At 41.1% G+C, this 16,083-nt stretch overlaps 1 protein-coding gene across 1 annotated transcript; it reads right to left on the bottom strand.

Moving 5' to 3' along the window:
* Positions 1-1,979: 1,979 nt before the first annotated feature.
* On the bottom strand, positions 1,980-4,570 carry LOC139717116 (carbohydrate sulfotransferase 1-like). The gene is made up of 2 exons (XM_071628621.1): positions 4,546-4,570; positions 1,980-3,892 (listed from the first exon to the last, which is right to left on the bottom strand). Exons 1-2 carry the CDS (start codon positions 4,568-4,570, stop codon positions 2,385-2,387), a joined length of 1,533 nt encoding a protein of 510 aa, XP_071484722.1. The 3' UTR covers positions 1,980-2,384.
* Positions 4,571-16,083: the final 11,513 nt, after the last annotated feature.

The raw sequence follows: 16,083 nt of genomic DNA, 5'->3' as shown, positions 1-16,083 counted from the left end.
TCACATGAGACTCGCGGGGGTGAAACAGGAAGGAAAATGATTAAAAACAGCATACGGCAACCACCTGACAGTAAAAACGCCTAATAAAGAGACTCGGTGTGGCTAACAAACTGAAATGGAGTTTGTTCGTTTGTTTGTTTGTTTGTCTGTTTGTTCATTTTTCCATCTGAGAAGATGGCTGGATAGCCCATATTCAGCTACACTAAGCTGGTCTTCCATGGGGTTCAGATGGAGTAAGTGTTCTGACACATACAAATAAACCTGTAACTACATGTTACACTTGTATAAGAAGGATGAAAGACCTGGACATCATTACATTCAAATACATGACGCAGAATATCATCTTGATCTAACATAATTATCAACATCATATTAACATTAGCAAGGACGTGATATAAGTGATCCAGAATCAGATGGTCTCTGGAAATATTGGCGTGGTTGCGGTTTGATTGTCTCACTTAAATAACATTATTACATAAACATAAATACATTAACATAACTTCTTTTGTAGCTCTGAAAAGAGCTTATAGGTGTGCACAAACACCAAGATGAAACATTATTCTTAGACGTCCAGAAATGCATTAAATGTAATCACTGTCGAGTGGAAGAAATAAAAATGTTTGGTCCAATTTCACTGCGCCATTCCTTCTCCTAGTTACGATTGCAGACGGGTTATCGGTATGTAAGCCTGAAAAATTTAATATCTGCTGTAAAACTGGACCTAGAATCACGGATATGATTTGACCGTGACAAAAGAGATAGGCCTACATGAATGCCCGCCCGTCTAACCTTCAGAATTACCTAGGCACAAAATGTTGGCCCTTTACACCTACTTCCGGTTTTATCGGCCATTACATTATTGAATTCTATGATAGTCTCAGTTTAGTGAAACGCTTTTGCGAACATTTATGCAGCCGTTGGTGTTGGAGATGACAATCAGTGACGTAATCCGGTGAAGGGTTGTTGTGTCACAATATACTACATTGGAGGATGTACACGCCTTATCACTGGAGGAAACAGGTCGACGCCTTGGAGAGTATAGGCCATAATTGGAAGAAAAAGGGCGGTCCATGAAGTACTTTTCAACACAAGAGCAGTATGAGCCGATTTTAGCGCAGCGACTCTGATTCTTAACGTTACCATGGCAACAATATTCATGGAGACTGGAAGAGCAAGAAAAATCTAGTTTCCTCTATTTGAAGGTATAATCTCCCGAAGTTACCGGTCACAAAACACCAGCATTTTTTAGCACGACGATCTGACGGTTCTCCGGTGGTTCGTTTGGCAAACTGAATAGATAGGCACAGGGTTACGGGAATTCTGACATTGTATAAAAATAAAAATAAAATACTGTTTAACAAATTCAGAGCATGGAAACCTCAAATTGATCATTACACTATAATCTTATACATTTATAAACCACTATAATAACGTAATTGCACCATGCATTTTTCAACGAAATCCCAACCAAGCATTTTTCACAGACTCATCCCAATGATATTTGCTAACCAGGGAAAATCGCTATACGGAATACGAAAGTGACTATGTTTGTTCGTTCGTTCGTTTGTTTGTTTGTCTGTTTGTTTGTTTGTTTGTTTGTTTGTTTGTTTGTTTGTTTGTTTTTCTTTTCCTAATGAGACACGCAAACATGATTTACGGCGGAACATTTTTAATCAGAGACTGGTATACTTTGATAATGGAATGTCTTCATCACAGTACACAGTTCAAACATGCCAACTTTTAACCTTCTCCACATTAATATACTTGCATACAAGCAAGTAGCTCAAATTGCTGCAATACGGTTTTACGCGTCACTTGGAATCTGTCGTCAGTTTTTCCTCATCCCAAGCTCAGATTACTAGACTGACTAAACGGCTGATGCCTGCTTCAAGCACAGGCTCTCTTTTAACTACCTCGATAAAATACTGAATACAATTACTTTCTGGTCCCTTTGTTCTTATCTCGGGAACAACGGCCACCTCGCCGGTCTCTAGAAGTACAGATGGGATAAAAGCTTGACCAAAGTCACGGTCTAAGGTTCTATTGCCTTGAGAACTGATAAACAAAGTCGCATCCCCTGAATACCGAGAGAGACGATATCCCATTAATTTTGCTATCTACTCGATCAGAGGACCATAACCACATCCTCGCACACATCAATGTTCAGCTGCAATCGTCAACTCAAGGCACCTTGTAGGATGAGAGGCGTCTTATGGTATCTCTTGAATACCATAGAAGTAGCATCCGTTCACCGTGCCTACCGCATGAATATCACACAGGGCAAATTGTAACATCAAAACCATACGCATGTTAACTGCAATCCTCTCGAGCACTGTATCTGAATATTGCAAATGAACAGATTTGAGACTTCACGGCAGGACTTTTCACGTTACTTGGGCAACAAGACTCAAATCTTTCCTCCCTAGATCTTTGGCCTGTTTAACGTGAACGTAGCCGGCCTCGTTTAGCACATCGTCGCAGAACGACTGTATCGCCTGGACTACGGGAAAGTCGATGCTGTGACGCCAGGCTTGTGCCGTGGCCGATGAGTTCCGGTGGGTCGAGTATGTGTTTTGAACGTCTTTCACCGAACTTGCCTGCGTATTCTGCTGGATCCACTTAAAGACATCTAGCGGAACATCGCCCATGCCCGCAAACTTATAGAGAGCTCTGGTCCATCGCTCAGGGTGAGCGGCGATGTCTTCGTAGCGCACTCTCATGTAGCGATTTTTCAGCAGGTCTTTGTTTTGTCGCACGAACCGGAAGTTTTGTCGCATCCTGCGGCAAATGTAGGCAGCATCGTGGTCGAGGCTAGTTCCTAGAGCGAGGGCCTTGGCACTGCTTGGATGTTCTTTGGCTCTGGACAGCAACGTTCCACGAGGATCGCGAAGAAGGTGAACGATCTTGACATTGAGATCCTTGTCGCGGAGGAGCGATTCCAGCGCTTCGATATTGTAAAGTCGAATCAGTTTGACAACCTTATGGGGATAAACGTTACACACATTGGTCACACTTTCTTCCTTCAGCAAAGGACATTGCTTTACCAAGGGTGTCTTCAACTTATCAAAGTCCATGTTCAGTCTGCATAGCGGTGGTGAACACAAGACTTTACTGGACAGTCTATGCAGAGTTTCGTTGTTATACAAATCCATAAGGTATGGAGTCTTGTCAAAACGGCACTTAAACATATTTTGCAGAAGGACGGACGCATTTTTATATACATTCTTCTTGATTTCAAGTAGTTTTAGAGGTTCGAAATGGAAGAAAACCCAAGGGTTTTGATTAAATATTTGTCCTAGGAAACTTGATCCGGAGCGTCGTTGTGTGACTATGAGGAGGTGCACAGGCAAGACACGGCTGGTAGACTCCTTGCCTTCCCCTGCTTTCTCGTCACTGGGACTACCCTTCATGGTGTCATTGCTGTATGTGACAGTCTGAAACTGGGATAATTTGTAATCAAGGACAGACATGGTGCGATCGTTTTCAGTCTCCTCTTTCTGCACATTCTGGCCGATAATGGTTTCATTCTGGCCCGACAGCGCCCGCCGCCTGTTACCTCGAGCGGCCTCGATCCCTTCCGCGACAACCTCCTCGTCTTCGTCCATGAACTCGCCATCGTCCCAGAATATCGGCACTCGGAACTTGTCCTTCTCGCTAGTCTTGACTTCTTTGGCCCCTTTGGCGGCGTTGCTGTCGGGGGCCGCAGCGGGGGCCTGGTCTTGGAGGAGCCGCCTGGTGTCCCCGTCCATCTGCGAGCGGTAGTTGACTATTGCCGAGTGCACGCTGGTGGGCGAGAATATCACAGAGCACACGCTACAGACCACCACGGCCAGAAGAAGCAGGAGGCAGCACTTCCGTCGTCTCTGCATCATAGTGACGAATTCCCGCCGACCTGCAGAGTAAGTGGACCAGAGAGCATCTTGGGATTTAATGTGGTACATCATTAGGTCTGTTGACCATATGGGACTGGGATTAGACTGATGATGGGGAGGGCATCAGGGGACGAATTTCACATTCCCCTAAATTGAAAAAGTTTTGTTTAGTTTTTCACATGACATCCTATATTGTTATGGATAGGTACTGGTATACCACGCATTGTTGGAGGCACTGTGGTAAAGACTCTTGGCTCTCAAATGGACGTCCAAAGTTCGAATCCTGGATAACGTTCAGATCATTGGGCCATGACGTATATATATGGTTACGTCTCAATGTGACGGGAATGATAATGATTGAGTAGTGGTTAACCTGTGGAGAGTTTACCCCGAACATTTTAATACACGACCATCGTATCTAGTTCTGCCTACACGTCTTGTCCAAGGACGTAAGCGCTGGGCGAGAATTGAACTCGGGTCCTCCGATTGGGAGTCGGGAGTCCTATCCACTATGCCACTGCGCCTCCTGATCAAACAATAATAAGTGTGTGTGTGTGTTGGGGGGGGGGGGGGGGGGCGCTGTGGTGTAGTGAGTACGACTCCAGAGTCCCAATCGGAGGATCCGAGTTCCTTTCCCGCCCAGTGCTTACGTCCTTGAACAAGATGTCTTTACCCACTGCCACAATGTCCCTCTCCATCTAGGTGTATAGATGGGTACCTGGCAACGCTATAGGATAATGATAATGGCAGGGCTCTCTGGTAGAGCAGTGGCAACACTAATTAAGAGGCTATCCTGGATAAAAACAAAACATCATCATTATTTTTATTAATATCAGCCACAATATCAGCAGCATGGTTGCTGGGCTGCATGGTTGTCTGGCAGGTGCTGAAGGATTTTTATCACAAGTGCGCCGCCAATGACCGCAAGCTGACAACTCCTCAGTGAAGATTGAGATAAACACGGCACAATAGACCAGTTCGTAGTTCCACTTTGAGCATGAGCAGAAAAAGGTAATTTGTACCATGGACCAAATAGTATTATAACATGGACTATTCACGGCAGTCTTTCTTTGGTGTAATGATCGTTACCGACACATGATTATGTGCATCTTAATGAGTACATTCAGGTGTCTTGACAATAACGATTGTGTAATCATGTATCGTCACTAACAAAAGAATCGTTTCCCTCATTTCAGTCTTGTTTCGCTGATGTGCCTTTTTCATGTCTTTGAATAAATACATATGATGAGGAGCGGCAAAACCTGAGATCATGACACATTTTGTGTCAAAAGATGGGCAATTGCTGATTCGCACAATTTCGCACACGCATAAGACCTTGCCTAATGGTAAGATATACCTGTTCTCTACCATTACCATCCCTTTTTGCTTTGGAATAAGCTGCGGAAAAGTGAAATATTGAGATCACAAATGACAATCATTCTGCCAAAATGTTAGCATTCTTTTAAGAACTGCCTGCTTCTCCCAAGCGAAATTGTTTGAGGCATGATTTCCTAACATACACCACAACTGCACATTCACTTTACTTGATTTTTGTGAGTTATTTTCTTCTGCGCATATAGTTTTAGATTTCTCGAATCTCCGTTTTGTTCATCTCCCGGCTTGCTGGCGGTGACGATCATGAGATCAAAGAAGTGAAGCATGCTAAAAATGTCTTTGTGGGGCTTTAAGATGTACAGGTGCATGAATTAACTAACGATACGATGAATGTCCTTGTATATCATGTCCATGTTTGTACCAATATGTACATGAGCTAATTACGAACTGGCTTATTCAAATATTATAATAATCAAGAGACCTGTCTTGGGTATAGAGTGACAGGTGTGTAATGAATTACACAATGCTGCAGTGCTAGCTAGTATTGTGACATTACACGAACGAGTGAATTAGCTGCTTAAATGAACAGTGTCATCATTAGATTTATAAGCCAACCTCTTTTCTTTCTTTCTTTCTTTCTATGTCCAGTATCAATACGGATGCACTCTATCTATCAGGCTGATCAAAACGGGCCGAAAAGGAGGGGAAGGGAAGGGGGACTGGCAAATGTGGAAGATAACAAAGGCCAAGTGTAACATTAAAAAATAAAATAAAATATAAACAGTACAATATGACATAGCATTCACTCTACAAGTTACATGACGATACCATTTCTTGCCTCTATGGGCCGACTCGCACGATATGAGCAGCTGAACTTTGAACTTCGGTCATAACGATATCGTCCTATCCATCTTCGTGGATTTCTCTCCCTCCCTCTCCCCCCCCCCCCCCCCCCCCCCCCCTCCTTTCTCTTCATCTGCTGAGCATCACGACATCTACCTATCTTTTTTTTTTTTTTCTTTCTCTCTTGTTTCAGTTTCAATTTTCGTTCACTTTCTACATGCCCAATTCGAGGATAACAAAGCGGGTCAAAGCTATTTGTAACATGTAGATGCAAAGGCGCTTACACCGTGTTCGTCCGACTTCCTTGATTTGTATCACAAAATACATTCTTTGGATGCGTAAGTAGTGCAGAATAGTAACGGCTTGATATTTTAACAGTAGAACAACAGGACTACGGCGCGTAGTCGACTGAGATGTCTGCTTTCCAATAAAATCACCATACTGTATTTTTTTAAACTCATTTTTTCATGAAAGTACACATTCCATCGACATGTTATATAATGTTGAACGTATTATCATTCCCCCTGCTTTCCGAAAGAGGTAAATCATGTGCTCTTTCATTATGCTAGAAAAGTTTAAAACATTTTAAAAAAATCTCTGTATTTTCTTTACACTGTTGTCCAGAATGACGTCTGAACTGTAGTAGTCTCCTTTTCCAGCGATGACAGCACCGAAACTTTAATAATTCATATAGGTTTTAAATCTATTGTCCAATTTCTCTTAAACTTTCACTGATGTATTCTACTAATATTGCAGCTTTCACTCAATCCAAATTTACATTCGGCTTTGGTTTCCTTTCATGACGGATGGAGACTGTTCATTTCTGGCGGGTATTTCGAACTGGCATATTGCCTGATCACATGACCATAATTACGTCATACACGAACAACTTTACATTTGCTTCTCCCTCTCTGAAACAATTGGTTTTCCTAATAATGGCAAGATGAGACTCGTTATGAAGTCGTGTTGTCAAATTTTGAAATGAAACATTCACTGATTATGAAAATACAAAATGTACTGTATGTACTTGACAAAATTCGCCTACACGAAATGCAGTGCTAAGGACCAGAAGGCGCAGGAACCCATTGCTCGTGGGTGCATGTCGTGACAAGGGGTATAGATAAGAAGAAAACATTGGCTTATTGCAACTGATAAACAAATCGCACCGGGAAACATAGACGTAATTAAGCACCTTATTACTCAGCGTTTTAATAGAAGCCATAATAAAAAACAAAACAAGGGCACACATCATAGAACTACAACAGCATATACGCCTACATTCCCGTTGTCGGGCGGAAGCTCGGTGGTTCAGTAGATTCGACGCCTGTCCGGTGATCAGGGGATCGTTGGTTCGAATCCAACCGTAATATGTATCCCATGACTCTTTTTTTTTTTTTAATTTTATCATGTCTACTACTAAAACACAGAATGACCGGTACTTAATTACGTCGATGTTGTAGGATCTAGAGCAATTAATCAATCAAATGCGATAAAAACAGCTCGACGAAAGATCTGATTTATTTGAAGAGATCTTGCTCATTGCTATCGGTTGGCTAACTGACCACCTTGCAGAGTAGAATGACACCTTCAAAGGGGTCATAAGCTGAATATTTGGTCAGTGACTCAGTAGACTTACTCATGTAATTTTGATCCCGCCTGTGGTGACTCTCTTTCATTGAGTGTGACATAGAAACAATAGAGATCATTAAGAATATGGCAGGTGTATCGCCAACAGGGATTAGAGAATGGATAAAGAGACGAGGTCGTTTAGCAGCGACTTACGACAAAACGTCGCTGAGATGGAGTACTGTATATCAGAAGAAGATTTGTGTTTTTTTTTTTAAAAAAAGCTAAGCTCCAATGAATCCACTTTGTGGAAAGAGTGAACCATGAGGGTCACTGATGGGAAGACGAGAAGACAACGATGAAAGGAAAGACAGCAGAATTCACCGCTCTCTCTCTTCCACGTCTATCAGGGCATGTATATTCTATCTACATATAACAGGATGAGAAATTCTCAGAGCTGGGGACTGAGGGATGAAGAGGATCGATGATCTTATTGCAGACAATTACAGAGCAATGCCAAAATGATCTAGTAGTGTGTTGTGGAAGTATAAGGGGGATTCACATCACTCTTCAGTAACCTAAACATTGGAACGTCCCACAGCAAACAACAGTGCAATAATATCGACAGCATGGACACGCGCGCGTGCGCGTCAACGAGCGCACAGACACATTGCTTAAAAAGGTTACCCCAAAGAGATCATATAAAATCTCTTAGGGTTAACCACAGGCTGGCCTTTTCATTACAACACTGTCTTCTGGTACGTGTATTAATAAGACACATTGCCAACTCAGAGAAAGTCGTGAGAATTGCCTCGATCTGTCATTACTCCCCCCCCCCCCCCCCCCCCCCCCCCCTGCACACCATAACTCAATGCATGATAGTAACCGGGTATAGTTAGCACACTTCCGACACCTATGCCACATTTTATTTTGTGGGAGCAAGCAATATCTTGGCCCAGTATTTTCAAGTCAGATGTAATTAGATAAAAATGTCATCGAAAGTGAATTTACCATGTATATTAATGCATTATGCTAATCAAAACACATCCTTCTCATATTACTCATCTTTTGGTGTTTAAAGGGGACTGATACCCAAATGTTTATGTGGATTGAGTAAATGCAGCAATATTAGGAGGACACATCAGTGAAGTTGAGGAGAATCGGACAATCCGTTCAAAACCGCCATTGCTGGATGAGACGATTACAACACTTTGCGAAGTCACGCAAGGGCAGAGATATAAAGACAATACAAAGACTGAATTCAAGACATTCTACAGCGGGAATGGTATGCACATTTCAGCATGAAGAGAGAAAGTAAGCTTTTCATACAAGTAAAATTTTGTGGAATATTCTTATTAGATTTCCTCCTTGTCCATCCGTGACGTCACGAATTGTTGAAGTCTTCTCATCCCGCGATGGTGGCACTAACACTTTAAAATTTCAAAACTTTTGAACGGCTTGTGATCCGATTAACCTCAAATTCACTAACTGGCGTTCTATTCATTACCGCATTTACTCAGTCCATACATACACATATTGGGGTTTCATTCCCCTTTGACGAAAAATCCACCCGAACAACGAACAAACACGCAAAATGTCAGTATATGGTATACTTAGTAGTATATTCAAATTTTTCATTCTCGTTTTTCATTTTCCTCTAACGATATCAGTAGCAAGTTATTTAATTCATTAGCTCATATTACGCGATGCATACATCATTATGGAATGCACCTTAAAGAGGAAATTCAGTCCAAAAATAAGTAAGTCTGATAAAAAGATTAAAATCGTACAAGTTCAATGGTAAAAATTTGACTGAAATTGGATGAAAAATAAGGAAGTTATGATATTTCGAAGTTTTGCTAATTTCTGCAAAACATTTCTTGTACAGTGGATATGAATACGCAAATGGGTGAGCTAACCATGTCTTAACCTCATAAATATTTTCCATTGATCCTGTACCAAAAAAATGATGAAAATTCAATGTTTCTGTCATTAAAGTCTGAAACATGATGTTATTCCTGATTGAATAATTTCAGAATAGTGATCAGCTGGATATATATGTATCAGGATTTGAGCCTCGGGCATAATTGCGTTTGAATGAAAAACTTGACATTTCAAAATTGTATGTACAAACTATACATGGCAAGTTGTGAGGGTATGACATGCCCACTTTGCCATATGCATTATTCATATTGACCGTTCAAGAAATGTTTCCTGTAAAAATTAGCGAAACTTCAAAATGTCATAACTTCTTTATTTTTCACCCGGTTTTGACTAAAATTTTACCGTTGAACTCGTATACATAATTTTACTCTTTCTTATCAGATTTACTTATATTTGGACTACCACCTTAAAGCTTGAATGCATTGGTGTTGCTATGTCAGGCAGGTCTCAAGAAAGCCTCGGGCAAGCTCTCTGGTCGGGCAAGCTCTATGTTGTGGAGGTCTACAATTTGAAGTTTGTTACTGGTCTATACTCGGTGGACGTCTTGTGCAATTTGCGAATTGATCTATATCACAAAACTTTGATATACCGATTGAATACCGATCGAAATTTTGTAATAAACTAAACAGAACAAGCGATTGTATGCTTTGCTTATGGCAACGACTTGAAGCACACAGCGGGGAAGAATACGATGGCTTTATATCCTATGGTTATAACCATAAAACCTATGTTAACCAATTTACATGAGGTACGGAGCGACTTACCCATGCTGTGGAGTATCTTTCTACGATCAGGGGATGCCTCCTTATTCTGACGTCAGCAATTGCCCTGGAAATATCTTCGACATCACCTCCAAATTATCAAAGTGTATGTCGATTTCTTGCAAAAATCATTGCTAAAAACCTCTCGGGTGTCGGTTTCGAAAGATCAATTCCTCGGATCGTGAGCACGAAAGGAGAGGGGCCTGCATGTAAACCAGTTCCTCAACCCGTCATTCAGCGATGAAGTACCTTGTCAATTAGTGTCTATACCCGGAACTCAACCAACCAACATCTCCATGTCCTCCACACAGCTCGACGTGAAGAAGACTCTTCATTTTCTCACAAAGTTCACCTATAAAAGAGACAGTGTTCTCTCCTCATTGGACAGCGCCCCCATCTGCTGGCTACCTGCCGGAGAGGGTGATCCCCACCCCTCCCCTAATAAACCAGTACTGTATCGCATGAACGTTGAGACATTCCCCTTGCCCATTACCTAGCCTCGTTAGAAAAGTCACGCATCAGGTCCGTGCACGCACCTTGAATAACCACCATGTATATGTCAGGAGTCCGAGAGCACAGGTGAGGACCAAGTGATTCAATATGACAGTGTATCAAGAGATAGCTAGCGAGAGAGAAAAGGGGGAACGTTCACGTCACCATCGTACCGGAGACTGTCAAGCTATAGAAGGAAGAGTTAATTAACTCTGCTGTCATAATATATCCAAATTTGCCCCTTCCGCTTCTGGATGGGATCGGAACCTGTCGCGCTTGAGAACGATTCATCCTGATTTTTTTTCAAGAGTGACATTTGATCCCCTGGGACCTGTTAGGTTCATCCTCACCTTTACAGATTGGCCTGACAAGAGAAAACTATACACCACCGGCAAAATCATCTGGAAATAGGTGACATTCTTACGACAAGCACACGTCATGTCACATTCATAAAGTCACCACGAAACTTTTGAAATTAACATCCAACAACTAAATCTTGCACCTCTTTTTTATGTCACAGTGAGAATACGAGACATAAAGATGGTTGAATTCCACCAGAACAATCTAATCAATCGCGATCAACAATAAAGCCCAACCTGCTACACCTCACCTTAGTCACCCCGCTGTTACTCGTGTTTACATTTCTTTCCCTGCATGGCTAATATCACGCATTTATTTACTACCAATTACTTACTACCAATCAGTAAATAATAATCATGATCAACCAGTAAAAGCATGGCAAATCCAATATTTGTTTGAAAGAAGCTGCACTCATTTACAGAAAGTCAGAAACATATCGTCTTCAAAACGCATGCAGAGGGAAATTCGAGATAATCCTCCTCTAAAAAGGAGCTGTTTTGTTTTATACAGTCTGTTCAAACTTTTTTTTTTTAATGTCGAGAGAATCCTTTATAAGACGCGTTTAATGAAACTTTCGAAAGCAAATAATGACGTCAATAACGTTGTGGTAGTTGTTACAATACCATGTGCAGATCTTTGCCAATTAAGTCCTTCTCTATATACGTCATGACAAGTTATTCATTACTCTCTTTCAAACGTTGACTTGTTATGTATAGCAAAGTAATAACGAACATCCCTTATTATGATGATCAATGGCAGTCCCCTGATCAAGATTCTTGATCAGATGACTAGATAGTTGTGGTCACTCGGACGCGATGGAAGATGACTTAGACATTCGCATGACCCATCTTTTCTTCCTCACGTCTTAAGTTCATGACTACATCCCCTGATCTGATCCCCCTGAAGTTTATCTGACGTGGGCCCCATGTGTTTATCCAGGTGCCAAGTAATGTGTGCGGTCCAAGATTGTCTCGTGTGGCAAATGTGTGTGCAAGTGCTTCTCTCAGAAACTCCTCTGACAAGAGACCGATAAAAGTCTTGGGTTTTAACCACGGTGATATACAACAATCGGCTGTCATGTGTTCATGTTCTCTACATGCCTACAGGCTGGGGTTTGGCAATGGTTGTTCACGACACACTGGATGGCTCTTTTGGCTCGCGGAGGGCGCTCGCGCTTTTTCCAACACGTCCAGCACAAAACCCGGAAACCGATATTTTTGCTATTTCCGCTGTACTCATAAACTTGCAAACCTAATTAGTTGCAAAGTCCTCTCCGTCTGACATTTTCACACCAACACTTTCCAGCCTCCCACTTTCCATCCGATTATAGAATATATATCTATAGATTGCATTAGCGACAGAATACATGCGTAGGTTTTGTTTCACTTTGTTTTGTTTTGTGGTGTTTTTTTTTTCGTTTTATGACCCGTGTGGTGGTTCAATTCAATTCAATGCAATTCAATTCAATTCGATTCCTCTTTACTCTTTTATTTCCATCAATGGAAGGGCATGGTTTACAGTAGGTTCAGCAATGACAATGCTTGGAGAGCCTGTAAGAGTGAAGGCATTGGGCGTTTAACAACGAAAAACAAACAAACACAGCTATAATTTTTGCGATAGTTTTCATTTCCCGAAAATATTTTCATTCCTGTTGATTAACGGATGAGCCCACACCTCTCCGAAGCTTTGAAGAGCTCGTGACTTTAAAGCACCAAAAGACCCACGGAGGGTAACGATCTTACGACGCCCTATACACTGGTTCAGTGAACTTGGCGATGTGCGCATTCCATGGTGTGATCTATATTTGTTGTTTTCCTATTAAACTGATCGATGGACTAGCCTATTAAGGAAAATAATAACAAAGCTTCTTTCGTGATTAGTTCGTCTGGGAAGTGGTTAATTTCAGACACCACCTTCCCTATAGGAAACCGCACAGAGGAAGAACGTCTGCGAACACATAGTGAATGGGTGATCACAGCTAACTGAATGGCATAGGAAGCAGTCCTTGGCAACTTCCAATATCCTCCCCCATGCTCCCGGTGCAGAATGAAAAGAATAAAACAATAAAAACAACGTGTTTTTTTTTTTTTTTGGGGGGGGGGGGGAAGGAGGGGGATATATTTTGGAACAGTAGCGGCTCATCTGTATTCTCATCTTGTGCTTGAGTGGTCTTTTCCAAATTCTCTTCTACAAATAGAGTAACACCTTTTTGTAAAGGCCTGTTCTTACAAGCGAATCGGAGAGAAACGGGAGAATTGTATAGACGGGGAGTATATACAATAATATCGTGTCAGGCATCGTTTTCTGAAAAGGATTATGATAACAAAGATATGCATTGAAACATGCTTGTGTGGGAAAGCAAGACGACGATAGATAATAAATGTGTGGGGGTTTTTTGGAGAAAGATATAATTTGACCCGAGACAGTATAGTACTCATAGGGTCCAGACACGCCGGAAGTCTGTCGTAAAAGAGTGCAGTTAATGTAGAGAGTTATTTATGTAAGAGCTTCATATACCTATTCGAATACGAGTGTTGACTGAATGGTACATAAACATAAATGCACTTGTCTACACGAACCATGGCAGATTTAGAAAGGTGTAATGAGAAATGGCATCATCCGTGTCGCGATCGTACGGCACATTACACACTACCAGATCGAGTTATCGCGCCAGAGTAGTTATCCACATAGAATACACCGCGTAATTTTGCACTGTTTTGCAACTCAGTGACGACTGTACCATCAAAACTAATGCAATGTATCACTTCAGGCAATTCAGTTACACGACCAAAGATGAAGCTCCGTGAAAAACGTTTTCCGACGCCGCGCTTTTGTTATATCGTTAATCTTACTCCGTTACAGAAATTTTGATTGGCAAGTTTTAACTAGGACAAAACTGTTCTCAACCACACTGCTACATAATTTTTTTTTTTAAAAAAAAAAAGGAAAAAAAAAGTCAGTTCCCATCCGATAAAGAATTATGGTGTTATTTAAAAGTCCAAGGCTATACTTTGATTATAGTATATTTTTGTTTCTCTCTATGATCGAGATACATAATTTAATGGAGTTGTCATCTCTTGAGAATATATTGAAGGAGAATGACCCACACTGACACGAAATCCATGGATGATTTGCTATCCTATTCCTAACTTTATCACAAACTGAACATTTTTAGGAACAATTATTAAGCTATTCCGGGAATGCCCTGAAGGCCTTTTTAGGCAGTGTCCTTTAAGATGATGATTCGCATAATGGCACGAACAAAGAACTCAGTTACTTAATTCGATTCTTGCAAGCTTGTGTGTTTACATGATGACTTGGTCAATGACGTAACACTCATTATTGTGACCTCAGTCTGTCCATCATGATCCAAAGCTTAACCCATCAACTCCCAGGGGGGAATCTTGCTACCCAAATTATCAACTCGTCATCATCAAAATTAATTGGCAAGACGTCATCATCAAATTGGCAACTTTGTTGGAGAAGAAGTGGATTGGATTGCTTAAATTCGTAACACCTGCATTACAAAACCAGAAAGAAATTTACTGGAATTTGCCTATGAGAGAGAAAGGACTAAAAACATTGATCTCCTTTAATTCAATGCGTTGCCATTTCAAAATCAGTTCCCTGATCTACAAACTAGGAAGCTTTCAAAAATACTACAAATACAGCGAACAGAACACGGACAACAAAAGTCTCGAATGCAAAAAGTAATATTTCACCTACATACCCATTATCATGAAACAAAAAACAAACAAAAAAGAGGAAGAAACGAATAGTGAAAATCACGATAATTCAGACACAACACAGAAGATGTATAGGTTCTGGAATCTGATCGGTTAAAGAGAACACTTCCTTCGGGCAACAGGAAATTGCAAAATTTGCGTTCCTGTTCTGCAGTAAACCACTGTTGACTCCTAAAGAGTGTGTGTGAGAGACAACCTCCGCAGGAGATTGTTTCATAAGTAACATTAGTAATGTTAGATAAGTGTCCCGCTTTCATGGAGACTTTCGCAACCACAGAGAGCAATAATTCGTATGAGATGATGACGTCACTGACTCACAACCTGAGTCTCCCACTAACCTGCACACACACACAAAAATATTCGCTAGAAATTACAATGTCATTTCCGTGAAAGAAAATCAAATGGTATCTTTCACGTCATAATATTATTTATTACTGCACAGTTGTAACAGGGAGGTGAACGCCACTCTTCTACCTCCCTGGTTGTAATTATCTCAGCAAAGGGGATGTCGGTGTCAAATTGTCGACTAAAACATTGAGTTAGCATCACTTGTGAACTACAATACTGGAAAGGTGACGCGGTGAATGTCGCCTCATCAAACTTCCATGATAACTGTGATGTTACGGCCGAACTTACGCTTTCTTAAATGCACGTGCAATTCTCATAAGATTTCATTACATTCTCATTTCAGCTCCGATTTTAATAAAGACCACTACCATTCTGAATTTGATTACCCATTATTCAAATAAAGTCAAAATGAACAGGGGAGAGTAAGACATTTTGCTTTGAAATGTAGGCCCTATGTGTATACCACATTCGAAGTTGAGCGATTATGTCCGCTGCCAGAGTTTCTTGCCATGTTATGGTTTCTTACGTGAACGTTATCGCTTGATTGCACGAAATTAGCAAGTTAATTGAATCATTCATAAAGCGCAGATGTCTGGTTTTCTGCATTTCGTGTTCCTTTTTTTTCAACTGCAATACAGACTGTGTGTGGGCAGTAGAGTAGTCTCTGCAGCACTTCCGATTAAGTCAAACTCCATCTAAAGCGCCTGGTAGGTTCGTTAAACAAGCAAGTACACTCAATACCTCACTGTTAGTATGAACTACACAGATCGTAGAGTTAGCTTCAAGAAACTCTTCTCTATCTACAGCGTATTATGA

This window comes from Diadema antillarum, unplaced genomic scaffold (genome assembly GCF_040938485.1).
Source record: "Diadema antillarum isolate AM-2024a unplaced genomic scaffold, OU_Dant_1.0 scf00000071, whole genome shotgun sequence".
Lineage (NCBI taxonomy): Eukaryota > Metazoa > Echinodermata > Echinoidea > Diadematoida > Diadematidae > Diadema > Diadema antillarum.
Note: the sequence above shows the minus strand (reverse complement) of the source record. Positions and strands in the feature narration are given on the sequence as shown.

Coding starts and splice junctions, on each gene's coding strand:
- LOC139717116 (XM_071628621.1), bottom strand. CDS start 4,570: ATGGAGAGGGACATTGTGGCAGTGG. Junction 3,893..4,545: donor GAGGGACATTGTGGCAGTGG/GTAAAGACATCT, acceptor CTTACTCTGCAG/GTCGGCGGGAATTCGTCACT.